Below are 26,487 nucleotides of genomic sequence, written 5' to 3' on the forward strand. Positions count from 1 at the left end.
TTAATACGATGCCTTTGACGGTATTGAGTGAGAATCCCATGTAATAAATAGGCCGTTCGTAGAAAAGGATCCGCTGTCGTAGCAAGTTTCGCGTTCTCTTTTTCTCCCTTGCAAAACTCGAAGCAATGAAGTACTGCTCTACGCTCCTATACAGACCCCCTTTTTCCTGAAGGCCGTTTATGCTGTTTGACTGAAATGAACGTATTGCTGGAAGGTGCAACCTTCCTCAATTCTCTGCAACAGCTTGACCTTCTTCTGCAGCTTCTCGATTGTCTCCAAGGTCTCTCTGCCTTTTTTCCCAGATCGTTGGACAGAGTTTCGGAAAGAGGATCCAGGCAGGGGCGTTTTCTTGAAGTCTTCGTGAATGACTTGTCCGACGAAGTAGCATGGGCTTCTGCCAAGGACATGGCTTTGATAACTTGTATACTATATCGTAGTCGTCGAAGCCATCTTCCACAGCATCCAAGGCTTCGATGAAGCAGGGATATATAAGCATTTTTTGTCACGTGCATGAATGAGTGTTGATCCCAGGTTGCTGGTCCCTCCCCAACCCCTTAAAAAATGAGACGATTACGATGAGACAGGGGTGGAAAGCACCGCCAGGAAATTGGGCAACCGCGTTCTTGTCTCCGCCTCTTTGAGGAAACATCTAGAAGCTTTTGTTATTGTGGGCGCGGTTGCTTGGCCACTATCTAACCAAGGTCGTATATATTTCTGGCCTGGTGCTGGCTCCCTCTTTTGTTTCCCTCATCCTCTCTTCCCTCCACATTCCACATCCAACCATGTCGTCCGAGACGTTTTCTTTCCAGGTACATGCCTTGTCTATTGTTTCCTGATCCAACACTTGGACAGATACACATACGCATGTGTGTGTCTGCGTCGTCAGTCGTGCAATCGAGATCTGATCTCCAAGCAATTGCTTATTCTTCGTATCCTTAACACATCATAAACCAATGATTCTCCACTACTTCTCCCATAGGCTGAGATCTCTCAGTTGATGAGCTTGATCATCAACACCTTCTACTCAAACAAGGAGGTTTTCTTGAGAGAATTGGTTTCCAACGCCTCTGGTACGTCTCCTGTTATTTTGGAGTCCTCGATGCTTTTATTATCTTCCTATGCACCGTTATCCGGCAATCGAATGCTAACTGCCAATTGCTCCTTCCACTTTAACCACAGATGCTCTTGACAAGATCCGTTATGAGTCCCTCACCGACCCCTCCAAGCTCGACTCTGAGAAGGAGCTCTATATTCGCATCACCCCCGATCGCGAGAACAACATCTTGACCATTCGTGATACTGGTATCGGTATGACCAAGGCTGATCTCGTCAACAACCTTGGTACCATTGCCAAGTCCGGAACCAAGGCTTTCATGGAGGCCCTCAGCAGCGGTGCTGATATTTCCATGATCGGTCAATTTGGTGTCGGTTTCTACTCTGCTTACTTGGTTGCCGAGAAGGTCCAGGTCATCTCGAAGCACAACGATGATGAGCAGTACATCTGGGAGTCCGCCGCTGGTGGCTCCTTCACCATCACCCGCGACACTGTCAACCCCTCCTTGGGCCGCGGTACCGAGATGCGCCTCTTCATGAAGGAGGACCAGCTAGAGTATCTCGAGGAGAAGAAGATCAAGGAGATCATCAAGAAGCACTCTGAGTTCATTGGTTACCCCATCCAGCTCGCCGTCGAGAAGGAGACCGAGAAGGAGGTCGAGGACGATGAGGAGGAGGTCAAGGAGGGCGACTCCAAGATCGAGGAGATTGAGGATGAAGACGAGAAGAAGGAGAAGAAGAAGAAGACTATTAAGGAGAAGACCGTTGAGAACGAGGAGCTCAACAAGACCAAGCCCCTCTGGACCCGCAACCCCGAGGACATCACCAACGAGGAGTACGCGACCTTCTACAAGTCCCTCACCAACGACTGGGGTGACCACATGGCTGTTAAGCACTTCGCTATTGAGGGTCAGCTCGAGTTCCGTGCTATCCTCTTCGTTCCCGGCCGTGCCCCCTTTGATATGTTCGAGACCAAGAAGAAGCGCAACAACATCAAGTTGTACGTCCGCCGTGTCTTCATCATGGACGACTGCGAGGACCTCATCCCCGAGTGGCTCAACTTCATCAAGGGTATTGTCGACTCTGAGGATCTTCCTTTGAACATCTCCCGTGAGATGCTTCAGCAGAACAAGATTCTCAAGGTCATCCGCAAGAACCTTGTCAAGAAGTGTCTCGAGATGTTTGCTGAGATTGCCGAGGATAAGGAGAACTTTGCCAAGTTCTACGAAGCCTTTGCAAAGAACATCAAGCTCGGTGTCCACGAGGATGCTCAGAACCGCGCCAAGTTGGCTGACTTGCTCCGTTACCACTCGACCAAGTCTTTGGACGAGATGACCTCGCTCAAGGACTATATTACCCGCATGCCCGAGAAGCAGAAGAACATCTACTACATCACCGGTGAGTCTCGCGTCGCTGTCGAGAACTCTCCCTTCATCGAGGTCTTGAAGAAGAAGGGCTTCGAAGTCCTCTTCATGGTTGACCCCATCGATGAGTACGCTGTCACCCAACTCAAGGAGTACGATGGCAAGAAGTTGATCTCTGTTACCAAGGAGGGTCTTGAGCTCGAGGAGGATGAGGAGGAGAAGGCTCTCCGTGAGGCCGAAGAGAAGTCGTACGAGGCTCTCTGCGCCCAGATTAAAGAGATTCTCGGTGACAAGGTCGAGAAGGTCTTGGTCTCAAACCGTATCTCCGAGTCGCCCTGCGTCCTCGTCACCGGTGCTTTTGGCTGGTCCTCGAACATGGAACGTATCATGAAGGCCCAGGCCCTCCGTGACTCGTCCATGTCGTCCTACATGGCCTCGAAGAAGTCGCTCGAGTTGAACCCCAACAACGCTATCATCAAGACCCTCAAGGCCAAGGTTGAGGCTGACAAGAACGACAAGACCGTCAAGGACTTGACCTTGTTGATGTACGACGTTGCCCTCGTCGTCTCTGGCTTCAGCATCGAGAAGACCGATACCTTCGCTGATCGCATCCACCGCATGATCAAGCTCGGTCTTGCCATCGATGACGACGAGGAGGAGGCTGGTTCGGACATGCCCGCCCTCGAGGCTGAGGATGTTGTTGAGGCCAGTGAGATGGAGGAGGTCGATTAAACTGTACACTAGCCTACACTTTTTCGTTTTCCCTTTGTCACTATAGCACATCCCCATTGTAATTACCATCTGTTTACATACCAAACAACGCAAAGTGATATAAATGCATTTTATAGACCTTTTTCATAAGCTTTAATTGCTGCTTCATGTCATTGTGGATTGGGTAGCCGGGGTAAGACGGCGATGATGGTATTGTTGTGCTTGGATGGCATTCCAATGTATGTTCCTGGAGTGGACGAGTGCGCCTGAGTGATGGCCATTTGTGTGGATTGCTTCAGCGCGTACTCTTCCTGGTGCTTGCGCAAGATCTATTTAGCACAGATGAGAAAAGATTAAAAACAGCAAGAACCAGGTTGCGGATCAAATTATATCGTTGGCGAAATGCCGTTGGACCAGTTCTCCTTAACGTCCCCGACATCCAGTACTTACGTCGTGATGTGACTTCTGGCTTTGGTCGATGGGACCAATTGGTGGGCCAAAGGGTAACCTGGTTGTATTTGGACCGGATCTAATGATATGGATAGTGGCGGTAATAACCGGAGAGCAACAAAGCCTCTATCAGTCCACGAGATCCAGATCGCCTGAAACAAAGCAATGTGCTGCCGACCAAAAAAAAAAAAAAAAAAAAAAAAAAAAAAAAAGCGGTGCTGTATAGACGCACCCTGTGCCCTGGTATCCCATTGATCCTGGCTGTGTAAGCGACGGTGACGGCATGCCAGACATGAACGACCGCGATCCTTGCTGATTCTGCGGTATCTGTATTTGCTGCGGCATCGGCATGTTCATATTCATCTGTTGCGGCTGTGGTTGCTGCATAGGTTGTCCTGGCTGCTGTTGCTGCATCATCATCGGTGGAAATCCTCGCTGTTGGTATCCGAATTGCTGCTGCGACATATCGTTTCTATTTTATTGGAGCAGATAAAAGCATGTGAAGCAAGATAGTCAGACATGACTGTTAGCGGGCGAGATATGGTGGTTCCTGATAAGATATAGGCCTCCAAACGTCCAGATGCTGGTAGGGCCTCATATTGATCGCACTTACGGAAAGTTCATCCCTCCTGGCCCTCCACCGCCACGGGGCTTCTGTTGCATCCCTCCAGGGCCGCCTCTCCCATGTCCTCCGCGATAGCTCATGGTCGTAGTCGTGGCTGTGTGATTCTGTCCTGAGCTGTGTTGATGTCCCAAGAGGGCGAAATCAACTGGATGCTCGAAATACAAAACCAATGTGTGAGAACTGAAAGGCAGTCCTTTCATCACTCCCATCACTCTCGGCCCCTTTTACGCATTCGACTCGTACAACTGCCACTATCATTCCTGCTTTCGCTGCAACTCTCTAGTTCTGAGCCGAAATCCGTAGCCTTGCCTCGAGACATACCCGTTTACCTTCCCTTTCTCGCAGGACATCAGCTTTGTCGAACCATGGCTCTCAACTCTGCACAGCAGTACTTGGCATCAGTCAATGGCCCTTCTCCTTCTACAGCAACTTCCTTCTCTAGCACGGCCTTCGGGAGAGGTCCGAGTAACGGTCGAGGTCAGTTTAGGTGTCTTTACCATTGCATTTGAGGACTCGATGTTGCGCTCTAATACTAACGAACGCTGATATGACTGTATGACTTTAGTCAACTTGGACGAGGAAATTAAGCTAACAACGAACAACCGCGAGCGAGCACAGATGGACAACATGGCGGACCTGTATTCTATCATCGTCGTATTAGAGCATTTGGAAATGGCGTACATTCGAAGTGCCATCACTCACACACAGTATGTCCTGATGAAGCCTTCTCTGCCGCTATTTGCAACAATTGAGAAAAAAAACCTATGCTTCGTCGTCTATATTATCGACTCAAGGTGTCTCATTGTACAATATCTTTTTTTTTTATAGATACACACCCGAGTGTCGTCAGCTCATTGCGCAATTTAAAACGGCCTCTAGCTTGCTGGGCGATGTTGTACCAGATCTGGAAAAGTTTATGAAGGAATACAATTTGGATTGCCCAGCAGCAGCCAAGAGGATCAAGATTGGCGTGCCAGCGACAGTCGAATTTGGCGATGGTGGTGCATCGAACGAGCCAAGTGGCCATAAGTCTGCCAAATATATTGCTGAAACTGTCCAGGTAAGGCTGAGACCAAGCATGTCTATATTACATACACTCGATGTATCATTATGTTTGTGCAACATGCCAATCTTCTGGCTTGTCCATTTCCTCTCCTGTTTTTCAATCCCTCCAGAGCTACATTACGGTCATGGATATGCTGAAGTTAGGAATGGGGGCGGTAGATGAAATTCACCCTCACTTGGCGGACCTTATGCAGAGTCTGAACAATGTGCGATCACTACCTGCTGATTTTGAAGGCCGGGCCAAATTGCGCGAATGGTAAGTTTAATTAACTGGTCACTTCGTCTTTATACTTCAGCGATGTTGTTTTCAGAAAAGTGAATGCTGACCCCTTTGTGATACATCATCATAGGTTGATCAAATTGAATGGTATGAGGGCAAGCGAAGAGCTGGCTGCGGACGAAAAGAGACAGATGGAGTTCGACCTTGAAAGCAACTATACTGCATTCCGTGGATGGCTTGATAGTCAATAAAGAAGGCTGATCCAAGCTGAGTACAATGTAAATGCATTTATTGAAAGCACAGCGATTTCTTTGTCTGTTGGTCTCCCTGCCTGGTCCATAAGTCGATCCCAGTGTCGTCCATAATTGGTGTCCTCCTGGCAGTTGTGTCTCCCGATCCGGTTCTCTGCAAGTACAAAAGATGATTTATCTCGAGCTCCAATCCCATACGCTTGTTCCCTAGACCCCCTCCATTCCTTCTACGTCCTGCATTCTTATTCAGCCTTCTTGGGCTTCTTGGTTCCGTATTTTGACCTTGACGTGCGCCTGCTGGCAACACCCTGCAAATCCATGGCTCCGCGGACCAAGTGATAACGGACTCCTGGCAGATCGGGAACACGACCGCCACGAACAAGGACAACGGAGTGCTCCTGCAGGTTGTGACCCTCTCCGGGAATATAGGCGTTGACGACCTTCTCGTTCGAAAGCTTCACACGGGCGACCTTACGGACGGCTGAGTTGGGCTTACGAGGCTTCTGAGTAAAGACACGGACGCAGACACCTTTCTTCTGAAAACAGGCGTCAAGAGCTGGTGATTTCGATTCCTTCTTGAAAGTCTTGCGGCAGCCACGCATAACCTGATTAAGCGAGGCCATGGAGCGGACCTGCTGTTGCTGTGGTTGCTGTTGCTGGCGGAACGCTGCTGAGAGGGCGGGAGAGGCGGATTTGAAGACGGTCAAGGGGGTTCTGATGGCGGTTGCTGATGGCAATGCGGCCACGAGTGAGCGCAGGTTGAACATGGCTGTGCGTATTTGTGTGATATGTGTGTAATAATGGAGGTAAATACGCGAGAGTGAGGAGGGGATTGGGAGGAGCAACCAGGACTATGGTGAAGGTGGAGTGCTCGTCTGGCATTTGTTTTCGTTCCTGAGATCCGGGTGTGGCTTGTTGAAAGAGACTGCTTGCCTTCAGTAAAGAGGCAAAAAGCAACTACCTTTCTTCGCAAACACCACCGAAAAATGTCCAGCTCACTCTCAGGACCCTCCAATTTTGCCGACGATGGCTCAGCAGTGATTTCCCGCCAGGTTGAGGTCCACCACAGTCGACTTGCCTCGGAGCCTCAGAACAAGATCAAGGCGTGTTCCGACATTTATGAGATTGACCGCACAGTCGCTGTTATCAAGGAGCGGGGCTACAAGAGAGTGAGTTAGGTTCAGGACCAGAGCCATCCAGACATTGGCATTTCTGCGCATGTAATAAGTAGCTATGGGAAATTATGAAGCGCTTACATGGATTGCGTTATCATGGCATAGATCGCGCTGCAGTTCCCTGACGAACTCTTGCCGGACTCTGGACTTGTAGCACAGTTGATCCGGGAGCACACAGGAAGCGGCGTCTACATTCTCGCGGATACCTCGTATGGAAGGTGAGACAGCATTTCGTCCGCAATTGGTCAATCTCGTTACGAAGCAGGACAGTGTGTTAACGCCGGAACGAATTTCGTATGGCACGTCTTATAGCTGCTGTGTGGACGAAGTAGCAGCGCAGCACATTGCTGCAGATGCCATTATTCACTATGGCCGATCATGTCAAAGTCCGTAAGTCGCTCTTTCACGCGCATTTGGTAGCAGAGGAGTCCAATGCTCGACTATCTTGTCTTATGCGCCTTTCATTCATTCCGTCGATCTTGTAGAACGTCTCGCCTGCCGGTTATCTATGTTTTTGGAAAGCAACCTGTTGATGTTCAGCACTGCGCATCAGTATTGGATGGATTCTTTGCAGAGAACAAGTCCCGCAAGATTGTATTGATGTACGATGTGATCTATGCCCACTGCATTGGTAAGGAGCGTTGCGGTTTTTATGGTCTGACCAATATATTTGTGGTGTTTTAAGGTATCATACTGATGTTCTATGAAATGAATTGCTTTTGCGCAATAGATCAACTTATGGGAATACTGGAAACTGAATTGAAGTACACCAACATTGTCAAATCAAGAGTGGAAACAGAGTCGAATCTCGGATATGTGTTGTCAAACCCAGACTCAGCCCAGGCCTCTGCCAGCAAATGTGACCAACTATCCTCATGTTGTCAAAGCGGAGAAAATAATGCAGCATCTGCATGCTCCAACTCTTCGGGATGCCAAACTGCGATATCCACTATGATGACTCATCGGCAGCAGCAGCCAGCGACGAATAACGCCGATGAGGGTGATCATGCCGCCGAGAGTAATATCAGCAAGCGGAGGAAGTTTGGAAGGACATACGACCTGCCGAAGGGCGATAACATCGAGGACTACACCCTGTTCTATGTCGGAGACGAGAGCACGACACTATCCAACATCATGATGACCCACAGCAAATGCGATGTCTACTCCTACAGCCCAGAGAAGAGGGAAGGGCGGTTAGAGTCTGCGCAGGTCAACAGGGCACTTATGCGTCGGTATTTTTTGGTCCAGAAAGCCAAGGATGCGGACGTAATTGGAATCGCAGTTGGAACATTAGGAGTCGGTAATGGCTCTGGACTTTTACAACGCTATGCAACTGTCCGGATCGGAAAGGGTTGTATTGGGCTGCTGACACGTCCCATACTCTTATTGATAATCTTGCACTCCGATAGCCTCGTACATGACCATGATCCAGCATCTGAAGGCACTGATTGAATCTAAGGGCAAGAAGGCGTACACATTTGTGATGGGCAAGTTAAACGTGGCCAAGATGGCGAACTTCATGGAAATCGATTGCTTTGTCTATGTGGCCTGCCCCGAGAACAGTTTGATCGATAGCAAAGAGTTTTATCGTCCCATCGTCACGCCTTACGAGCTCGAGATCGCTCTCAGCAAGTCCAGAGAATGGACAGGAGAATATGTCACGGATTTCCAGCAACTGCTTCCTGAGGACGACAAGATTGGTGTGGATAAGGTCAAGATTTCGCAGGCACAACTGGATGCAGCTTCAGACCGAGAGGATGAAAGAGAGAGCTCGGACCAGGATAGTGATGAGGATGAGGCACCGCACTTTTCGTTAGTGACAGGGCAGTACAAGCAGAACAAGAAGTATACTACCAATAAGAAGGATTCTAAGGAGTTGTCGGCACTAGTCGAAGGAACGAAGGATCTGACGGTGCGGGATAAGAACACGAGTGTAGCGACATTGATGTCGAGCGCTGCAGGTGAATACTTGCAGTCGAGGCAGTTTAGGGGCCTTGAGGTCCAGCTGGGAGAGACGCCTGTGGAGCTCGCGACGGAGGGGCGCGCTGGTATTGCGAGGGGCTATAATTCTGAAAACGGATACAATAGCCGTGAGAAGGAAAAATATTAGAGCTATGCTGTATTTGTAAAGTAGAGAACCACTTTAATAATCCGTTCACGTGTGAAAGCACAAAGAGGCTATCGCCGATCGTTGCAGCATTTCACAGGCAGCACCGACAATCTTTTTCTCTTGGGAATTACGGGACTTGATGAGCATGAAGATTGATTGCGATAGTGGAAATCGTGAATGATAGCGATAAGCGATCGCTTGCTATTTCTTCGCATCGTCTCTGGGAAGGGCGAGGTGCGGAGTACGGTCAAATGTAGGAGAACAGGGGATGCGCATAAAGAGATCGGTGGTACTTGTCGTGTCTAATGACGAACCGAGGTCTCAAGGAAGGAGCCAGAGATAACGGCGACCGTATCTTTAAGGAGACCTGCATCTGTGGGTCGCGTGTTCGTTTCTAAAGTGGGCTCGGGAAGTGCTCTTCAATTTTTTATTTATTCCCTCCCTAGGAAACATGCAACGCGCCTTATTTTTTTTTGAATTACCTATCTTTTTTGATCCCTCTAGACTTTCTGGGCCTAGTAAACTATGCTCCCTCCTCCTTTGTAACAACAATGTACAATGGTGCATCCTATTACTCCCGTCATGGCCGTAGTCGTGAACAGCTTTGAAGTTGATTTGGGTGATGGTCAAGAGCTTCTTTGTCATGAGTATTGACACGCATTGTTCAGTTGTGAACATGACGAACGTGCGCTGCCAAGAAGACAAAGGGGGTTGCGCATTATCGTTTGGACTCAGTTCGGACAAGGGGGGAGGCAGCTGTAATAGTACGTTTGTTTATCATTCATCGACTTGAAAACCGTCTGAGCACGATAACGATCGACTCACTGTAAAAGATGAGCAGTTCCTTGGTTTATTCTTCTCTCGTTAGGATGGTCCAAGCGAGGAAGACACCAACTAAGTTTATGAAAAAATCAGGCTCCCAGAACGCTGAGCCTCAAGTAGTGATCGTGGGATCCCTGCCGAAGGACTTCCTCAGTCACCAATGGGTTCAATTTGAGCGATTTACTTTGTACATCGAGAAGTAGGGTACGCGGCAAAGCTTACGAGGTAATGGCGCTAATTCTGCCCGTACTTGCAGTTGACCATCCGAGATAACAAAAGTGAAATATATCTTTGCCCCCAATGGGCCATAGTCCTGCCCCCTAGTTTCTGCCTATCGATAGTAATGTCGTAAATGTTGTAGATGTATGTACCATGCCTCAGCTACAAGACGTATTTTATCCTGCTGAGACTTTTTTTCCCGATGTATTCTGCTCGTTGTCCATCCAAGCGGACAAATTTCGCGCAGGAAAGAGAAGGGGAGAGGACGCAGATAGTCCGATGGGATACAGATAAAGCGACCGATTGGACGTGCAGAATGCAGATTAGATAGGATGGAATTCTTTTAAAGGGAAGCGGAGGCGGTGGGTTGTGGTTCCTTTCTACTTTTCTACGCTCTACTCTCCACTCCTACTTCTACTCGCGCTTCTACTCCAACCCCTCACGCTACTTTCTACACTACTCTGTCTACACTACTCTGTCTACACTACTCTGTCTACACTACTCTGTCTACACTACTCTGTCTACACTACTCTGTCTACACTACTCTGTCTACACTACTCCCATTATACTCTACCCTTCTCGACCATCACACTTTCTCTGCTTGCAGCTGACTGTTTGCTAGCCATTACATTCGCGTCGTTCCTCGCTTTGCTCAACGTTCACTTGGCTTCTTCCTTTTACATCCTTGCAAAGGCAATCCACATCCCCTACTTGTGCTCTCTCCTCTTCACAATTGACAATTGACAGCCCTGGGCCCTGAACACACCCACATATCCAGCCTCTTATTTCCACAATCCTTCGACACCCCCCAACAATGCTCCATTCGCCGATTACGACAAGTAGCCCGTTGCTCCCTTTGATAGGTAAAGACAGTTATGATAGAAGCCTTCAACTTTCAATCCATTTCTAGCGGCCGATGTTTTATGCATTCTCTGCCCCGTTCACTTTTTACAGCGAATATGGGTCCCGTAATGGATGTGCAATCAAAATCCCACTCATCTACACATACGCAATACATGAACTCGCACTGTAGGCATGCATCGTATGCCATCATCTATCGCTATCGAGCGATGGATTTATTTTTTTATTTTTTATTGCGCTCTTTACCGTTCCCTATCTTCTCAATCATATGTAAAAAGAGCTCCCGTCACTCAGGGACTTGAACTAAACTAGGATTTTCAACTTGAACACATGTCTACGCGCCTTATTCTTATACATATACGTCTTAAACATCCCTTCCATAGTACCATGCAGCACTGTAGTATAAAAAAAGAGGTGTTCTTCACTTTCCTTCCGAGGCAAGTGGGCATTGCGCGTGCAAATGTTGAAAAAAAAAAATTGGGCAACAGCTCATTTGTAAACATACAAATACATAGTGCATAACATGTGGAATATGGTCTTTGACGAAAAGTTTTATTCCTTGGAATCACCATGGGTTACATTGTTCAAGACTGCAGAACGCAAACAGCGCTCGATCTAAAAGTGCCATTGTTCTAATGTATGCGATACTTGCCTCTCTGCCCTCCTCTCCTTGGTCATGCGCTATCTATCGATTCACCCCCCCTCCCCCCCCCCCGCTTGCTTGGTCGCCCATTATCCCTACATCTTCGTGGATACCTCTGTTATAGGATGCAAATACCCTGCTGCGACGTACTCGGCAAAGCCCACATCATGTATCCTATCTAATTCGGGCACAAAGCAGGGCTCAAGTCAATCCACGTCTGCTGCCATCAACATTCCATCTCCACCATTATCACCCAACCTGAACTATGGTGGAGATGACGATGTGGACGATGACCTCGGATCATACGAGCAAAGAGATGATCGTGCCAGCAATATCTTTTCTTCTCGATACCACCACTACAACGTCGAGACAGATCTTTCAAGCCAAGATCAACTTCAGCACCAACAAGACAAACGATCGATCTTCTGTCGCTCGTCCTCTGCACCAGACCTGATGTTGCCGCTACGAAAACAATCCTCGGGCGGTACTCCTGCCGCTGTGGGGTTTACATTCTCAAGTAACCTCTCGGTGAATCAGCCCAAGGAAGAGCGTGAGAGCTATGTATGCTTATTGAACAAGATGGAGCAAGACTACTGGAGGAGCGTGTCTACAATTCGATCGACGTACTTTTTTGACGGCATCGGACGTGGTGGTGGATTCCTTGCTGTAAGTCGCATTGAGAGTGAGAGAAAAAAAAATACACTGGCAATGCAAATGATGTACTTGCTGCTAATCGACGTGCGCTTGTCCTTTCTGGTGGGAATATAACAATGTAGATTCCGCATCTTGCGTCGCATGGCAATGCCAAGACCAATGCTATCTGTCGCCTTCTTGAGGCTTGGTTGACCAAGAAACTGGTCGAGCCCACGATCTCGGATTCTATCCCGGTCCTCGAGGACAATATCCAGAGTTCAGTCCAGTCGATTGAGCACCACTTGAGAGCGGATCCCAAGGTTTGGGTGGGTATCTCTCAAGCGTTTATCCATATCCGATGTGGACACGTCTTCATGCTTGATGCCTGCTGTGATGATGAGACGATCGTGCACCTCGGTGCGGCCGAATTTTATCAGGATGTACGTGCCCGTTTTAATAGAGTCTTCTGTATTTTTAAACAGACTTTGCAGCACGCAGATCGTTAATGTGTTCAACCCTTACATTATTCACATAGTATCCGCTATTTGTGGATGTAGAGATCAAGATGCAGGAAGATCCCGCTCAGCAGCCAAGGAGACATCCGGCCGAGGTGTTGATTGCGTTCCAGAACGTCGTCAACCGCGACAAGGGACCTGGTGCGGAGCGACCATATGTGCATCGGATGCATGTCTCGGAAATATCGGCGCTGACCATCGGTGCTGGCACTGGTGCTGTGTTGAAAGATTGCACGAGCTCAACGCACCGCCAGTCTCTGGAGGGAGGCAATCGGCTCAGTCATTTTGCCTAGGAGCCCAATTGTTGTACATACAAGCAAAGTATTAAAGTATCAAAGTATTATATATCGAGTAATAAAGACAAAGAGTGTTTCGTGTACCACGGATATGCTACATCCGCTGCCATGTCGGTCTCCCAATTGAGTTTATCTGAGCTGCGGGCAGTGGAGGGAATGGAGGGAATGGAGAATGCAAAGCTGCGGGGACTGCTTTTACGTGGCCTTTATCTTTTTTAAAAAGATTCGCCAGTTGCACACTTCCATGACATCCATTCTCACCATCGCCCCTGCACTCCTTCGCAAAAACACCTCTCTTAGAATGACAATCTCCGCGAAGACCTTCATATCGAGCCTACCTAAAGACATCTCCCTCGACGATGACATTCAAGAATATCTCTCCTCCGTCATCGACGGACAGTCCTTTGCATCGATCACGGCTCTAAGGGAAGAAACCGAGCACTTCCTGGTCGACGCCGGCCTCGAGGATCCTGCCGCACTCGACTCCTTCTATACCTCATTGCAGCATCAGCCCACATCCGACAGCAACAGCACAACAAGCACAGCATCGCCATCAAACAACAATCTCGTCAAGGTCGATGCTGCCCTTGGAAACCTCTCTGTCGTGGATCAGGGACAAAACCAGGAGAGTGGTAACGAATCCAGTGGATCGAACGACAAACAACAGCAGTCTGGGACATCAACTGCCTCAAAGAAGCCCTTCAAGTCAAAACCTATCAAGATGTCTAAGGCCGCCAAAAAATTGGCCGCAAAGTCTTCCACTTCATCCTCACCAGCGCCATCAGAACCCCTCGGAACTGAACGAGACGCTTCACCTGGCATCGGCAAGGATGCCTTTGTGGGCGAAGGCGCAGTTGTGGAGGCGTATTCGCAGCAGTCGCGATTCCACGAGGAAACCATCGAAACACTTTCCAAGGAGGTTGATCTGAAGCAGGTCAACATCAACATTGGCGACCGACCCTTGCTCAAGGACGCTCGGCTCTGGTTCAAATCCGGCACAATGTACGGACTCATCGGACGCAACGGAACAGGCAAATCGACCCTACTCAAGGCGATCGGATATGGACAATTGATCGGTTTCCCGTTGAATCTCAGGACACTCTATATTGAGCAATTGCCTTCGGAAACACCTGAGAGCCAGACTGTGGTCGAGACTGTACTCAAGGCGGACACAGAACGAACACTGCTTCTTGCAGAATCCAACTTGCTTCAGCAGGCGATCAACAAGTACCCGAAGCAGCTAGTCAAGAGCATAAAGAAGCTGGACTGGGAGCGCACGAAGGTCAAGCTGGCTGCTCAACAAAAGCTCGCGATCCGCAGGAGTGGCAAGCGTGGTGCTGATGCCCGTGAAGAGCTGCTTGTTGTCGAGGCGGAGGAAAAGGCGGCACAGGAGGCCTTTGAAGCGGTGCCGATTGAGGGTGTAGAACCATCGCTCGAGATTTTAAATCAAGCGCACGAGATGCAGGAGGAAGTCTACAATAAGTTGCAGCAGATCGAGGCCCATTCAGCCGAGGCCAGGGCGCGGGAGTTGCTGCAGGGTCTCGGATTTTCGGCCGCAAACCAGGATCTGCCGATCAAGCAGTTCTCGGGAGGATGGAAGATGAGGATCGCTCTTGCGCAGGCCTTGTTCTTGAAGCCGGACTTACTCTTGCTGGACGAGCCGACCAAGTAAGGATTTTTTTTCTTTATATATTTTTATTGCTGTTTCATTGCTGGCGCGCCGTTCGCTGACATGCTTCTACCCTTTTTTATTCATTCACAACTAGCCATTTGGACTTGCCAGCTATCATCTGGCTCCAGAACTATCTCCTCGAGAACCTGAACGAGGATCAGACGATTGTGGTCGTCTCTCATGACCGCTCCTTTTTGAATGCAGTATCGCAGGAGATTATTCGCCTTCGTGATCACAAACTGGACTACTTCCCAGGCAACTACGATGAATACGAGATGAAGATTGAAGACAAGTCCAAGATGAAGGACAGAATCATTGCAGCTTTGGAGAAGAAGAGAAAGCACGCACAGGAGACCATCAACAAGCAGCGCGCCATCATGCACAAGACTGGAGATGAGAAACGCGGAGCTGTCATTGCCTCTCGTCAAAAGGTACGTCTGTGGTTCATTACTATGTGATTGTTCTGAGGATGACATTATCCATATCTTTCTCAAAAAACTAATACCCTTTCCCTTGTTTTCCTTCGTAGAAACTCGAGAGATTAGCAGGACACAATAAGACTGAAAGTGGACATCGTTTCAAGCAGTCTTACTACGCAGGCTATCACTTGGCAATGGGTATCGCAATCGAAAAAGAGGTTCCTGAACCGCCTGTGACAATACCTCTACCGATACCCAAGGAGCTGCGAGGCAACCCGACGACTTTACTTTCTCTTAACAATGTGACGTTCTCCTATCCCGGCGCTCCTGCCCGCAAGGCGGGCCCCGTGATCCAGAACGTCAGCCTCTCGCTTCACCATTCATCAAGGATTGCACTTCTCGGACCTAATGGATGCGGTAAATCCACAATCATGTCGTTGCTCGCTGGCGATGCAACTCCGACATCAGGAACTGTGGAACGGTTCTCGTCTCTGGTCAAGGTCGGCTACTTTTCACAGCACAATGTGGATAAACTGGACGGGTATGCGACAAAGTCGGCGATGCAGTATCTGATGGACACGTTCCCGGAAGAGTACAAGACACAGCCGATGGCGCGCAAGTACCTGGGATCGTTTGGGATTGCAGGTCAATCTGCAGTGCTACCGATGTCGACGTTGTCTGGTGGTCAGAAGGCGCGCGTGGCACTGTCGATCTGTGTCCATGGAGGTCCCCAGGTGCTTTTACTGGACGAGATCACGAATCATTTGGACATGGCGACGATCCAGGGGCTGATTGTGGCCCTAAAGGAGTTTTCGGGTGCGGTGGTACTGGTTTCTCACGACGCGTACTTTGTTAAGGCAGTATGCGAGGATGACAAGGACGATGAGTTGGCGGAGGAGGAAGACGAGGACGTGCTGAAGGCGCAAGAGGAGGAAGGGGTTGTGTACCGGGTGAAGGGCGGGAAGCTGATCCGACTGGAGGGCGGTGTCGATCAGTATATGAAGACTGTGGTTGCTGAGAACAAGAAGGGCATGCGCGGAGGTGCTGGTCGCCCCATCTAGACCTATTTCTTTGCCACTTGTATTTTTACTCTCTTTGCCACCAATAAAGTTGTTGACCAATCAAAAAGACTGGCGATGTGCTTCGCCCAAGTGTGAAAAGTAGGGATGACCCCTGGGCTACTTTCACTGGTCCTGTGTCAGTTTCATCAGGAATGGGTTTCTACAGTTCCAATCACGGATGAGAACAAATAGCTGTTGCGATACGAGGATGAAAAAAGTTCCTTTCTGGCCCAAGAAGTCAGAGAGAGAGAGAGAGAGAGAGAGAGAGAGATACTTTGGTCTACGGGTCAGCAACAGTCGCTTCCTGCTGTTGCAGTTGATGTTTGGTATTTGCTGTCGGGTAACAAAATCTAGGCTAGCAGGACCTCGGTTTAATGCATGGCCGATGACTTCCATGTGGTGCGTGTGTGTATGGTACTCTCATTCTGGCTTGCCCTGTTCTTTGTTATATAAATTGGAGGAGCATGTTGCTTGATAGTGAGAGAAGAAGAAAGAAGAAGGAAAAAGGAAAGAAAGAAAGAAAGAAAGAAGGAAGGAGGGAGATAAAGGGAAAAAGAAAGAAAAAGAAAAAGAAAAAGAAAAGAGAAAAAAAGGAACCACAACCCCACGTAGGTGGTGTCTTTGAGAGAAAAGAAAAGACGAGTAGCCGTAGTCGGATCAAACAGCATGTCCTGCTCTTTCCACTCTCCCTTTGCTTATCCAGTTGTACTCTCTTTGTTAATGGACTGAAGAGGAAAGGATCTCTTTTTTTTTTGTACTTTTGGTCCCCCCGACCCCACTTCGAGGTCCCATTACCGTTGCGACTGCCATTGCCACTGCCATTAACGGCCTAGACGACCGACCACCAACCCCAATACAACCCCCCTGATTTTTTTTTTTATTCGTTGCTGAGCCCACATGCATATTAAGCTTTTTTTTCTTACGTGTGCATGTCGTTATTCTTTGCTCCATCCTTTCCTTCCCCCGTCCACTCGTCATAGCCTTAGCCGCATCTGGCAGGGCCAAAAGTGAAAAAAGAAAGGACTCGTTTACGCCATCGACATATCATATATCACATATCATTTATCATTTATCAAACCGCCTGCTGCAAAACCCTGGTCCCGCAACTCTGCACGTTGTCTCTGTCGCTGTGCCTGTTACACTCGATTGTCTCTACTCCCCGGATACAAACATTTGCCCCATTGAGCATCGTCCTTTCTTTTTCCTTTTTCTTCTTTTTACTCCCCATCTTTTCCTCCCGCCTTCCCTTAATATCTCTCTCTCCGAACAATCGTCCTCAATACCACACCACATACCACAAGTCACCACTAAAAAAGAAAGACAGCACCTCTTTTTTTCCCCCCGGCTACTTGTCACCTGCCACTTGCCATTGCTCACTACCCTATACCTTCTCTTCGACCAATTCGGCCAATTCGACCAACTCAACAGCTTTTATTTAAAAGAAAAAAAAATACCCTTCTACTTCTTGCTGCTACACCTTCCTACACTAATAGCTCAGATTGGCCTGCGGAGCAACATCCAGATCACAATGACCGAATATGTACTGCCAGTCGTCTGCACAGTCAGGGTCATCTACACTTTTATGGCAAGAGAAGAAGGCGACCTTACTCTCAATAAAGGTAAGGAATTACTTTGGTCTCTGCTTCAGCACCAAGAGGTCCTTTGCCCTCGTCCTTGACGGAGTGAATGCAGCTCTGAATGAATAAATGAATGAGTAATTAAGCGATCAGCAGTGCTCATTCCCATGAACGCAGTGTGTAACCATGACCCTGACGTTGTTTGTACTACTTTTGTCTATAGGTGATATCATCAAAGTACACGATAATGGTATGGCAAAAAAAGCTCCCAGAGCGCGCCTAGCACAAATGACATGGAGACAAGTCGGATATCGCTATGGCATCCATTGCCGACGCACTGCTGGATGGGTTCACTAATGCATGGATATGTCTCTGTTTATCGATAGACGGTGGATGGTGGAAAGGCACACTGCTGCCTGACGGCATCTACGGCACTTTCCCTTCCAACTTTGTCGAAGTTTTGTAAGTTGCTCCCTCTTCCCTCTTCGAGGGGTTCCGTTCTCCACTGGACAAACCACATACTGTTCCGATAGCCTGCAAGAGCATAATTCCCCCTAACAGAGAATCTACATATATTCCGTAGGGATGAAAGTAATGGCTTCGTAGACAACCTCTTACCCCCATCACGGCCGCAGAGCCAGCAGCGACACCACTCTCGGCACAGCTCCGTCGACAGCTCAAAATTCACGAAGCGCAAGCCCGTCAACACCCAGCTAGCTAAGGCCATGAGCCCCATCGCGGCCAGTCAGCCATATGCTGCACCCACCACGAACGTGTCGAGTGTCTCCCTCGGTGGTAAGTGTCACCATCTCTTTATTGGCAAAGGCGTTCTTTGATGAACGCAATTTATGCACCTCTATAATTACCTAACGCGCGTGGTGTGTATATATGTGTGGATTCCATAAACGACAGCGCCGTCTCGAAAGAACCCACAGGCAATCATCGGGGACTCGGGTCTGTGCTCAAGCATACCAGGCGCTTTCCCAGAATCACTCAATGAACCACAAACATCGTCCACGGAAATCTTTAACAAGGCCGCCCCCAACCCAGCATACTCGGCAACTGAACAACGACGGCGGAACAGCACCCACTCAACATTGTTGAACCCATCATCTCCAAATGCTACTTTGTCGCCGCCAAAAGCCGCTGTTTCCAGACAAGTCTCTAACCGCTTTTCCATGCCCAACTTGGCTGGGGACGCACTGAGACAGCTTCAAACACCATCGCCGACACCATATAACGCATACAATGGCAGCCAGCCAGGAACTGCTGCATTTGTTTCAGGAACAATGTATCATCAGGACTCTAGCGAACAAGGAACAAGAAGTACTTCAACATCTCGTAGCGCCTCTCATTTGCCCCCAAAGCAGGACAGTCACCGCGAGCACAACCACTCGAGGGATTCACAGCATTTGCAGCCGGGGATGATGCCTCGCTCAACGGCAGAGTACTACTCCCAGCAATTTGGGCCCGATCAGCATGGACCTCACGTGGTCAACGGAGGCATTCATCCACAATATACAGCCGTTTCGCAACAGCCCATGCCACCCCACCAGAGCTATGGGGACTATCCGCAGCATCGGCCAGGCTACAGGCATAGCATCGCCAACATAGGCGAGCTCCCGCTTGAGCAAGTATTTTACAACCACGACCATTCGAAGCTATCGTCAGAGAACTTGGCCAAGCACAATTTGTCTCAAAACGCAATGGACCGACAAAAGCCGTTAGGCAGCCATGGTAGTCATGGGCGTAGTCGGAGCCAAGTGAATATGAGGCTCCAGGGAGCACCAATGTTCAATCCATACGACCATCAGCAGCAGCAACAACAACAACCGAAGGAACTGCCACAGCCAGAGCGACTTCGCAGTCCAACACCTTCGGCTTCAGTCCATCCACTGCCTGTCCCTCCAAGGGCTCCTAGTCCCTGCATCATTATCCCCCAATCTAAAGAAAAGTCCCAGCCGCTGTCTGCAGGGTATAGCGCAAAAACCAGCTCGCCTACAGAGAATTCTCCGACAGGCACTCCAGGCTCAGCCCAACACCATCGACTCCCTAATTCTCCTCCAGGACCCGGCACAACTGACCCTAGAAGGACAGGGACACAGACTAGTGCGGGCACATCCATGTCTGGGACATCAGCATTCGGTGGCAGAGAACTTCGAAGGAAGAGCGATACCGCAAGGATGCCTGTCAGTGCAACCATGACAGCATCTACGTTTACGGCTAGGAAATTCTCCGTCGATGCAAAAGGGGTGCTCGCCTCCGCTGCTCTCTCCACAGCAACAGCCTCTGGCTCTGGCTCTGGCTTTGGCTCAGGTTCAGGTTCAGGAACAGTACCAGAAGGAGGGACATCAGGGTCCTCGGAGGATGGATCTGAAGACCTTGAGTTTTCGGGAGTGTACACTGCCAAGAAGCCCAAGACGACGCTGGTCCGAGCATTCAAACAGATTATCAATCCCAAAAAGGTCGCCGAGAAGGACGCTCTCCGTAACGAGAAGGAGCATTTCGCGTGGCTCGAGATGCAGAAGAGTTTGAAGCGGGTCAGCTCGCCTGAGCCGGGCAAGGAGCGCTTCGATGGCAACTCAGAGGGCACGCAGGAACAGGATCCGTTTGAGGTGCTCAAGAGATGTCAAGAGGTGAGGGACGTACACCCCGGACCTGGACAGAGTGGCATGCTCGATTTTGGACCTAATACGTTTGTACAGGTCGACAAGGTCGCAAGGAATGTCAACCAGCGCGGACCACATATGACTCCGCAGCTACTCTCGCAGAAGTACCTCACGCGACCCTACTCAAAGTCGCCTCTGTCGAAGCTTCGAGTTCTGTTTATCTGGGTGAGTGAGAACATTCGACTGGAAGGAGGGCTCACGCGCGACGTCTCTGGTGGGAGGTACAAGCTGGGCCCAGGTGGCGAATATATGGCTGCATTGGCTTCATTGGCAAAAGGGAAGAATGGCAATGGGACCGGCGGCGAATCGCCTACCCTCCGCGCCGGAGCAGGGACCGCACCGCCATCTGTGTTTATGGCGGGTGTCGAGGAATACGCACGCAGTTTCTTGAAGGAGGATAGGCCCGAGCTGGTACAGGATGTCCTTGCGACTCGGACCTGCAAAACTGGAGAGGGCTTTGCGAACCTGTTTGCGGAGATGGCGCTTGCGGCTGGAATTGAGGACGTTGGCGTAGTCAAGGGATACATCAAAGGACCCATGGATGTGTTCTCGAAGGATGTGCCTGCACCGAACCATGCCTGGAATGTGGTTCGAATCGACGGGACCTATCGGTTCATCGATTGTTGTCTGGCGTCACCATATCACCCTGCGCATTACCCGAATCGACCTCAGACAGCCTCTTCGTTTTATTTCCTCACGTCGCCTCTGGATATGGCGCTGTCACACTTCCCAGTGTTCCTGACGTACCAGTACATCACGCCGTCAATCCCTCCGCAGATCTTTTTGCAACTTCCATTCGTGCGACCGGCGTTCTTCGATTTTGGACTGAGTCTGCCAGACTTCAAGAGAAGGACGAGACTGGAGATCAAGGACGACGAGCCCATTGAGGTGATGGTCCGAATCGATGGAGGCGGTGTTGCCCATGGCTCGATGAGCGGCGCCGCTGCTATTTTTGCACAGGGATCCGGAATAGTTGGGTCTACAGGACATGCGGCGGGACTCTTTGGCAGCGAATGTCTGGGGAGGGGATGCGGAGAAGGCGTTGAGCTGAGAGCTGAGGTCGAGGTCATGACCACTGACGGTAAGGTCATGCGGAAGCGTGCGCTGGCTCAGGTCATGATCTGCAGTCCATATCAGCTGCCGCAAAATGCTGTGAGTCGTCCTCAACAGGGTCATCTACGACAAGGATCGGGATCATCGTCATTCAGCGCCTCTAACGGCACGGGAGGTAGCGGTAATGGTACCAGCATTGCTCCTGCAACGATTGCGGCGGCAAGTAACCGACCATATCAGTCCCACCACTGCACGGGTATCAGGATCGCCAAGATCAAGGCAGTTCTGCCTACAGAGACAGTTGTCGGTGCTGGAGGAGTCCGTAAGGGAGTGCTACACATTTATGCCGGCCGTAAGGTTGAAAGTGTAAGGATTCATTTTATTTTCTGTAACTGCCAATGGCACTCACTTGAATGTAATGGCCAGTCGCTCATAATATTTTTCTGCCATCAAAAAAAAAAAAAAAAAAAATAGGCACCAAGCAATGCGAATCCGTACTCCTTGGCTCTAACGCTGCCTGTTCGCCATACTGGCAGCATGTCGAAAGCACCGTTCAGCCTTGTGGTTCCACATTTTTCGCCCTACGAGTTTTATATCAAGGCACCTCAGTCGGAGCTACTGTATTACCCCCACACGTACAAGTTCTGCGTGCTGTCCCTTGCGGCACAGGCACAGGCCACGCTAGCGTCGGCAAGCACGGTCGCAGTAGCCGATACGGAGCCCCAGTTCCCGATGATGGCCGGTGCGAATGCGGGTGCGAATAATTCTACGATCTCGAGTGGATCGGGCAATGTGATAAGTCCACCTAGGCATACGCGATCCGGTACTGGAGGCGGGTCGGTTACGGGATCGTCGTCGTTGAATCCGCAGTGTAAGTCTCAGCAGCAGCAACAGCAGTCAAATGGAGCGGGTGGTACCTTGCGGGGCCCGAGCGCACAGACATTAGCCGGGCCATCGCATTCGACCTTGGCGAGCGGTACAGGCACAATCCGAGGCGGCAAGAATCATCATCCGTACCAAAATGCGCAGCATTATCAGGTGGACTCTTCGACATCCATGGCATCCGGGGCATCTTTGTTGAGCAATGCTGGAGTGGTCTCTGCGAACGGTGGTAGTGGAGTTGCGGTTCCGAGACCGGAGAGATTGGTGCTGAGGACGCAGACAAACCGGGTTTATAGGCTGGTGTATAATCCGGTGCGACAGTGCCATGAAGCCGAAGTTGAAGTCAAGGAGAGGGGAACCTGGGAGTGTGTGCGGATGGATGATGGCGGCAAGAGTCGGGTGGGTAGGGAGGGCACCGGGGGAGTGGTGATTGCTTCGTGGAGATGTATTTAGCGCTGCTAAATCTACTATATACAAAAGCAAGCGAGTCTACTATATACCAAACCTTTTCACGTACTCGCAAAGACTCTTTATCCACATGCAAGTCGAAATTTGGATAGAGGATGCTCTGTCATGTCGCGTAGACCTTTCTCTCCCTCATAGACTCGATGGACTCGAGAGCCAGAAAAATAAAAAATAAAAAATAAAAAAAAACTTTTCCCTGTCATTCTCTCTCATCCACTCTCTCTCTCTGTCTGTCTCTATCACCGCCGCCTAGCACCATCCTACTCTGAAACCCTTACAACATGCTCGAGTGCGAAAAGCGCAAGAAAAACCACGACCGCCAAATCTACTACGCATGCCCGAAAAGGTATTTCATGTCACCATATCGCTCGCTCATTTCGCACAGCAACAACCACAGTGGCCACGATTTATTGGGCTTGAAAGCTCCATGAACAATTTGTAAGTGGCAGCCATTCTGCCTCTGCTTGCCTTGTTTGTTGTATTAATAATATGCCTTCTGACCACGTATTCCTCTGAATTGGACGCAGATACTACAGTGAGCCATGAAAATAAAATATACTATGGTCATGCCCACGCTTGGACAGAAAAAAAAAGACCGTGGTACAGTACCTTCTTTTTTTTTTCTTTTTTTTGCTCTTTGCGGAGCAAATTGTTTCCAACTGAACTCGATTGTCGTGAATGAAGATATTTTTTATTTGTAGTATCAATCATGACTTTGAGGATCCAAAGCCTGCAAAGCCCATCATGGCTGCCATGGCCGGGTCCATGCCTCCGTCATCCAACGTCTCGTCTGTCTTCTTTTCATTCTTCTTTTGTCTCTTTCGCTCCCGTTTCTCTGCCTTTTCCCGATCCTCCTGTCGCTTAATCTCTTCGAGACGAGCATCGAGATCATACTTGTCCTTTTGAGGGGCCTCTGCTTTCCGTTTCATGGACTCAAGTTTGGCAATGACATCGGTCACATCCTCCCGTACGGCCTTTGTGTTGACGCCAAGGTTCTTGAGATGTTTCTTTCCATTCTTGTGATCCATATATGCGGCACTGTCCTTGAGGACACAATCGCAGACTTTGCAATAAAATCCCGGAGCCCTTCCTGTGGGACCGCCCTGGACGACTTGGGTCTTTCCGATGGCGGATTCGAGGATGAGGCGTTCGGATTTCTCGGCGGCGATAGCCTCTTCTGTCGGCGCTGATTTCGAAGTCTTTTTCTTGGCGGATTTTCCTAATGGGTGTTCCGAGAGGAGAACGGAGGAGGCGCTTTGTGCTTTAGTCAGGGATGAAATAGATTCAAGTTTTACAGGAAAAAAAAAAGAATATCCTGTCTTTGAATCCAATGGACGACCCTATTACCTAGTGCACGCAGCTCATCGTCTTCACGAAGTTCTTTTTCTCGTTGAGCTCTCTCCTTGGCACGCTTTTCCATCTCTTCCATGTCCCATCGTCCAGACTTTTTCGCTTCCTGGAGAGAAAAGTATATGAGCGGGAGAAAACAGGTAAGGGATGAGCAAGCTGGTTTTGAGATTCGAGTAAGAAACAGAGGGATGCATCGCTGTAACCGGAGTGACTTACGACAATGCCATAGGCACCTTTCTTTTGACCGGATGACATTGAGGGATGTGATGTGTTGGTTTGTGGGGGGAGGAGAGGGAGTTAAGGCAAGAGAAACGATCTAGAAAAAAGGTTTATATGACAGCAAGGGCAAAGCTACTCAGCCTGCCGGGTCCAAAAGGGCACACGCAGAAAAGCCCCTCAATAAGACTCGCGCACACACACACACACACGCACACAGCCCCAGTTCTGGGCGTGGTACAGAAAATACAAAGACTCCCCTGCCTCCCCATCCCCTTCATTCCTATCCATCACCTCCATCAGAAATGGCAACCCATACACATTCCCCAACCACAGAACCAGACCCCGCTCGAATCCAGAGCTCAGACTCGACTCCAGACCTTCCTCATGCCACGTCTTCTCGCTTCAGTAGCTCGCCTATCTCGACCGCGGACTCGTTTTCTGAAGAGACAAGCCTTCAGACGATATCCACAGAATCCACACCCAAGTCCGAAACCGATCCTGAGCACAGAGAAACCATAGCCGCGACAATCGCTGGAGAAGGCGGTCTTGAGCGGACGGACTGCGGGAGTGCGGATTCGGATCAGGGGTCCACGACTCAAACGGCGAGCGAGGAGGACGAGGACGAAGAGGATGAGAAGGAGGAGGAACAGTTTGGTGGCGACGGTATTCAAGGAGGGCGTCCTCTTTTGGTGGCCCAATGGATGGCGAGTTTGGGGACACCAACTGACAAGGACTATGGATTGCATACACGGACCCCGACTCGCTCCCGAAGAGGTGGCAGGACGATCGATCATTTCGCAAGACGAACGACGCGATCTACCTCTAGTCGGCCAGAGCCCGATGATTTGCTCGCGTACCTGAGGAAAAAATCCGATATCGACACGGGCGAGGAACCGGGTGATACAGAAGGATTGATTTTCGAGTCTAACAAAGCCGAGTTCTTGAACGAGGACGGTGATGAGGAGGAGGATGGGGATGAGATACCGCTACCAAAGACGCCTAGCAAATCCAGACCCCCTTTACGGGATCTCCAGGCGACCATGATGAGAGAGTCACCGAGGACACCAGGATCATGGCTGGATCGATGGAAGTATAATATTATCATGACCCATACGACAATGAAGCCGCCCACCATCTTGACAGAGAAGGAGATTGATTCCGTGGAGGATGATGATGAGGAGTCGACACCGTTTGAGGACTCTACAGAAGCGGGATTGATGACACCGACACGGAAGTGGACGAGGCAACCTCGCGAGCCAGATCTGGCCCGGTTGCTGGCTACAGATACGAAGGCCGAGACAGATGAGACATCAGATGATGATGTCGAGAAGGTGAACGAGTCCCTTGGACGGAGGATGAAGCGATCCATTGCCGAAGACGAGGATGTAAATGATCTTCAACAAGGCCAGGACGACAAAGTCGGGAAGGGAGATGACGAACACGAGGCGTTCGCGGGAATGAAGAAGCTACCACGACTGGATTTCAAGTCCCCGAGACGGATGCCGATGCCGATGCCGATGCCGATACCACTGGTCGAGCTTCAGGAGCTGAGCTCCTCGGATTTACATACACCGCCGCGGAAGGTACTTGTGCATAAGGACCTTTCAATGTTGAAGCCGCCGCCGGCACCAAAGCTTTCAGGAGGGAAATTGCCTATGTACAGTCCGCATGATAACTCGTGCAGTCCGAGCAATCGTCGACGCTATCGTGTTCCGTTGGATGTTCCGCCCCTGCCCATGCTGTCTAAGCCATCCTGAGCGGGGACCATGAGTGCCGACCCTTCAATGATCGACTTTGCTATTATTGAAACACCTCATCCTATCCCTTGGCATTGCAAATATAGACACTCCAGTCGTAGGGCAAAAAAAAAACACCATATTAACATTGATGAACGGGTTATCATGTCTGTGTCTGTGTTTTTGGATGCAAAATATGAAATGCTAAAACAGAATTCTTGGCGCTACATGCCATGGTCCACAAAAAAAAGAGCGAGAGTGAGAGAGAGACGCGTCAAAATTGACTGGACCACAATTTTATCCATACAAAGACCACGACCATACTAAACCAGTGGCTCTGCCATCCTCTACACAGCCTGGCCCCTGCACTC

General features: G+C 49.7%; 11 protein-coding genes across 11 annotated transcripts; 7 read left to right on the plus strand and 4 right to left on the minus strand.

The window, feature by feature from the left end:
- Nucleotides 1-625: 625 nt before the first annotated feature.
- On the minus strand, nt 626-1,070 carry BC939DRAFT_443459 (uncharacterized protein). The gene has a single exon (XM_051554545.1). The coding sequence runs from the start codon at nt 864-866 to the stop codon at nt 693-695; it is 174 nt and encodes a 57-aa protein (XP_051414995.1). The 5' UTR covers nt 867-1,070; the 3' UTR covers nt 626-692.
- Nucleotides 998-3,149, plus strand: BC939DRAFT_443462 (heat shock protein 90; the record flags this gene model as incomplete). The annotated part of the gene is made up of 2 exons (XM_051554546.1): nt 998-1,070; nt 1,180-3,149. 2 exons carry the CDS (start codon nt 998-1,000, stop codon nt 3,147-3,149), a joined length of 2,043 nt encoding a protein of 680 aa, XP_051414996.1.
- Nucleotides 3,150-3,298: 149 nt separating this feature from the next.
- BC939DRAFT_500746 (uncharacterized protein) lies at nt 3,299-4,283 on the minus strand (the record flags this gene model as incomplete). The annotated part of the gene is made up of 4 exons (XM_051560076.1): nt 3,299-3,457; nt 3,579-3,657; nt 3,811-4,050; nt 4,192-4,283. 4 exons carry the CDS (start codon nt 4,281-4,283, stop codon nt 3,299-3,301), a joined length of 570 nt encoding a protein of 189 aa, XP_051414997.1.
- Nucleotides 4,284-4,758: 475 nt separating this feature from the next.
- BC939DRAFT_394203 (vacuolar protein sorting-associated) lies at nt 4,759-5,739 on the plus strand (the record flags this gene model as incomplete). The annotated part of the gene is made up of 4 exons (XM_051552136.1): nt 4,759-4,910; nt 5,032-5,263; nt 5,379-5,524; nt 5,619-5,739. The coding sequence occupies 4 exons, from the start codon at nt 4,759-4,761 to the stop codon at nt 5,737-5,739; spliced, it is 651 nt and encodes a 216-aa protein (XP_051414998.1).
- A 21-nt stretch (nt 5,740-5,760) lies between these two features.
- Nucleotides 5,761-6,368, minus strand: BC939DRAFT_421221 (30S ribosomal protein S12). Its single transcript, XM_051553087.1, has one exon. It carries the CDS (start codon nt 6,360-6,362, stop codon nt 5,982-5,984), a length of 381 nt encoding a protein of 126 aa, XP_051414999.1. The 5' UTR covers nt 6,363-6,368; the 3' UTR covers nt 5,761-5,981.
- A 4-nt stretch (nt 6,369-6,372) lies between these two features.
- BC939DRAFT_443467 (putative diphthamide synthesis protein-domain-containing protein) lies at nt 6,373-9,103 on the plus strand. Its single transcript, XM_051554547.1, has 6 exons — nt 6,373-6,908; nt 7,020-7,132; nt 7,227-7,304; nt 7,400-7,545; nt 7,645-8,214; nt 8,324-9,103. Exons 1-6 carry the CDS (start codon nt 6,726-6,728, stop codon nt 9,022-9,024), a joined length of 1,791 nt encoding a protein of 596 aa, XP_051415000.1. The 5' UTR covers nt 6,373-6,725; the 3' UTR covers nt 9,025-9,103.
- Nucleotides 9,104-10,515: 1,412 nt separating this feature from the next.
- BC939DRAFT_443473 (uncharacterized protein) lies at nt 10,516-13,102 on the plus strand. The gene is made up of 4 exons (XM_051554548.1): nt 10,516-10,928; nt 11,694-12,235; nt 12,346-12,642; nt 12,738-13,102. The coding sequence occupies exons 1-4, from the start codon at nt 10,880-10,882 to the stop codon at nt 13,008-13,010; spliced, it is 1,161 nt and encodes a 386-aa protein (XP_051415001.1). The 5' UTR covers nt 10,516-10,879; the 3' UTR covers nt 13,011-13,102.
- Nucleotides 13,103-13,734: 632 nt separating this feature from the next.
- Nucleotides 13,735-16,165, plus strand: BC939DRAFT_394288 (P-loop containing nucleoside triphosphate hydrolase protein; the record flags this gene model as incomplete). Its single annotated transcript, XM_051552142.1, has 3 exons — nt 13,735-14,681; nt 14,780-15,116; nt 15,215-16,165. The coding sequence occupies 3 exons, from the start codon at nt 13,735-13,737 to the stop codon at nt 16,163-16,165; spliced, it is 2,235 nt and encodes a 744-aa protein (XP_051415002.1).
- Nucleotides 16,166-17,634: 1,469 nt separating this feature from the next.
- BC939DRAFT_62283 (uncharacterized protein) lies at nt 17,635-22,838 on the plus strand. The gene is made up of 6 exons (XM_051561790.1): nt 17,635-17,879; nt 17,966-17,992; nt 18,129-18,204; nt 18,326-18,537; nt 18,655-21,830; nt 21,939-22,838. The coding sequence occupies exons 1-6, from the start codon at nt 17,876-17,878 to the stop codon at nt 22,797-22,799; spliced, it is 4,356 nt and encodes a 1,451-aa protein (XP_051415003.1). The 5' UTR covers nt 17,635-17,875; the 3' UTR covers nt 22,800-22,838.
- Nucleotides 22,839-23,481: 643 nt separating this feature from the next.
- BC939DRAFT_443481 (uncharacterized protein) lies at nt 23,482-24,619 on the minus strand. The gene is made up of 3 exons (XM_051554549.1): nt 24,378-24,619; nt 24,159-24,267; nt 23,482-24,030 (listed from the first exon to the last, which is right to left on the minus strand). Exons 1-3 carry the CDS (start codon nt 24,414-24,416, stop codon nt 23,519-23,521), a joined length of 660 nt encoding a protein of 219 aa, XP_051415004.1. The 5' UTR covers nt 24,417-24,619; the 3' UTR covers nt 23,482-23,518.
- Nucleotides 24,620-24,682: 63 nt separating this feature from the next.
- Nucleotides 24,683-26,127, plus strand: BC939DRAFT_474815 (uncharacterized protein; the record flags this gene model as incomplete). The annotated part of the gene is made up of 2 exons (XM_051558446.1): nt 24,683-25,765; nt 26,065-26,127. 2 exons carry the CDS (start codon nt 24,683-24,685, stop codon nt 26,125-26,127), a joined length of 1,146 nt encoding a protein of 381 aa, XP_051415005.1.
- Between the last annotated feature and the right edge of the window lie 360 nt (nt 26,128-26,487).

Source organism: Gamsiella multidivaricata (genome assembly GCF_025024155.1).
Source record: "Gamsiella multidivaricata strain RSA 2152 chromosome Unknown BC939scaffold_14, whole genome shotgun sequence".
Classification (NCBI taxonomy): Eukaryota; Fungi; Mortierellomycota; class Mortierellomycetes; order Mortierellales; family Mortierellaceae; genus Gamsiella; species Gamsiella multidivaricata.

What these genes read in the sequence shown, in the direction of transcription:
- BC939DRAFT_443459 (XM_051554545.1), bottom strand. Translation starts at nt 866, where the DNA reads ATGCGTATGTGTATCTGTCCAAGTGTTGGATCAGGAAACAATAGACAA.
- BC939DRAFT_443473 (XM_051554548.1), top strand. Translation starts at nt 10,880, where the DNA reads ATGCTCCATTCGCCGATTACGACAAGTAGCCCGTTGCTCCCTTTGATA. An exon ending in CCCGTTGCTCCCTTTGATAG is followed by an intron (nt 10,929 to 11,693) that starts GTAAAGACAGTT and finishes CCTCTGTTATAG; the next exon opens with GATGCAAATACCCTGCTGCG. An exon ending in CGGCCGAATTTTATCAGGAT is followed by an intron (nt 12,643 to 12,737) that starts GTACGTGCCCGT and finishes TTATTCACATAG; the next exon opens with TATCCGCTATTTGTGGATGT.
- BC939DRAFT_443481 (XM_051554549.1), bottom strand. Translation starts at nt 24,416, where the DNA reads ATGTCATCCGGTCAAAAGAAAGGTGCCTATGGCATTGTC. An exon ending in AAGGTGCCTATGGCATTGTC is followed by an intron (nt 24,268 to 24,377) that starts GTAAGTCACTCC and finishes TTTTCTCTCCAG; the next exon opens with GAAGCGAAAAAGTCTGGACG. An exon ending in CGATGAGCTGCGTGCACTAG is followed by an intron (nt 24,031 to 24,158) that starts GTAATAGGGTCG and finishes AACACCCATTAG; the next exon opens with GAAAATCCGCCAAGAAAAAG.
- BC939DRAFT_62283 (XM_051561790.1), top strand. An exon ending in CATCAAAGTACACGATAATG is followed by an intron (nt 17,993 to 18,128) that starts GTATGGCAAAAA and finishes GTTTATCGATAG; the next exon opens with ACGGTGGATGGTGGAAAGGC. An exon ending in CCGGCCGTAAGGTTGAAAGT is followed by an intron (nt 21,831 to 21,938) that starts GTAAGGATTCAT and finishes AAAAAAAAATAG; the next exon opens with GCACCAAGCAATGCGAATCC.
- BC939DRAFT_443467 (XM_051554547.1), top strand. Translation starts at nt 6,726, where the DNA reads ATGTCCAGCTCACTCTCAGGACCCTCCAATTTTGCCGACGATGGCTCA. An exon ending in GATCTATGCCCACTGCATTG is followed by an intron (nt 7,546 to 7,644) that starts GTAAGGAGCGTT and finishes TTTGCGCAATAG; the next exon opens with ATCAACTTATGGGAATACTG. An exon ending in AGTTGGAACATTAGGAGTCG is followed by an intron (nt 8,215 to 8,323) that starts GTAATGGCTCTG and finishes GCACTCCGATAG; the next exon opens with CCTCGTACATGACCATGATC.
- BC939DRAFT_421221 (XM_051553087.1), bottom strand. Translation starts at nt 6,362, where the DNA reads ATGGCCTCGCTTAATCAGGTTATGCGTGGCTGCCGCAAGACTTTCAAG.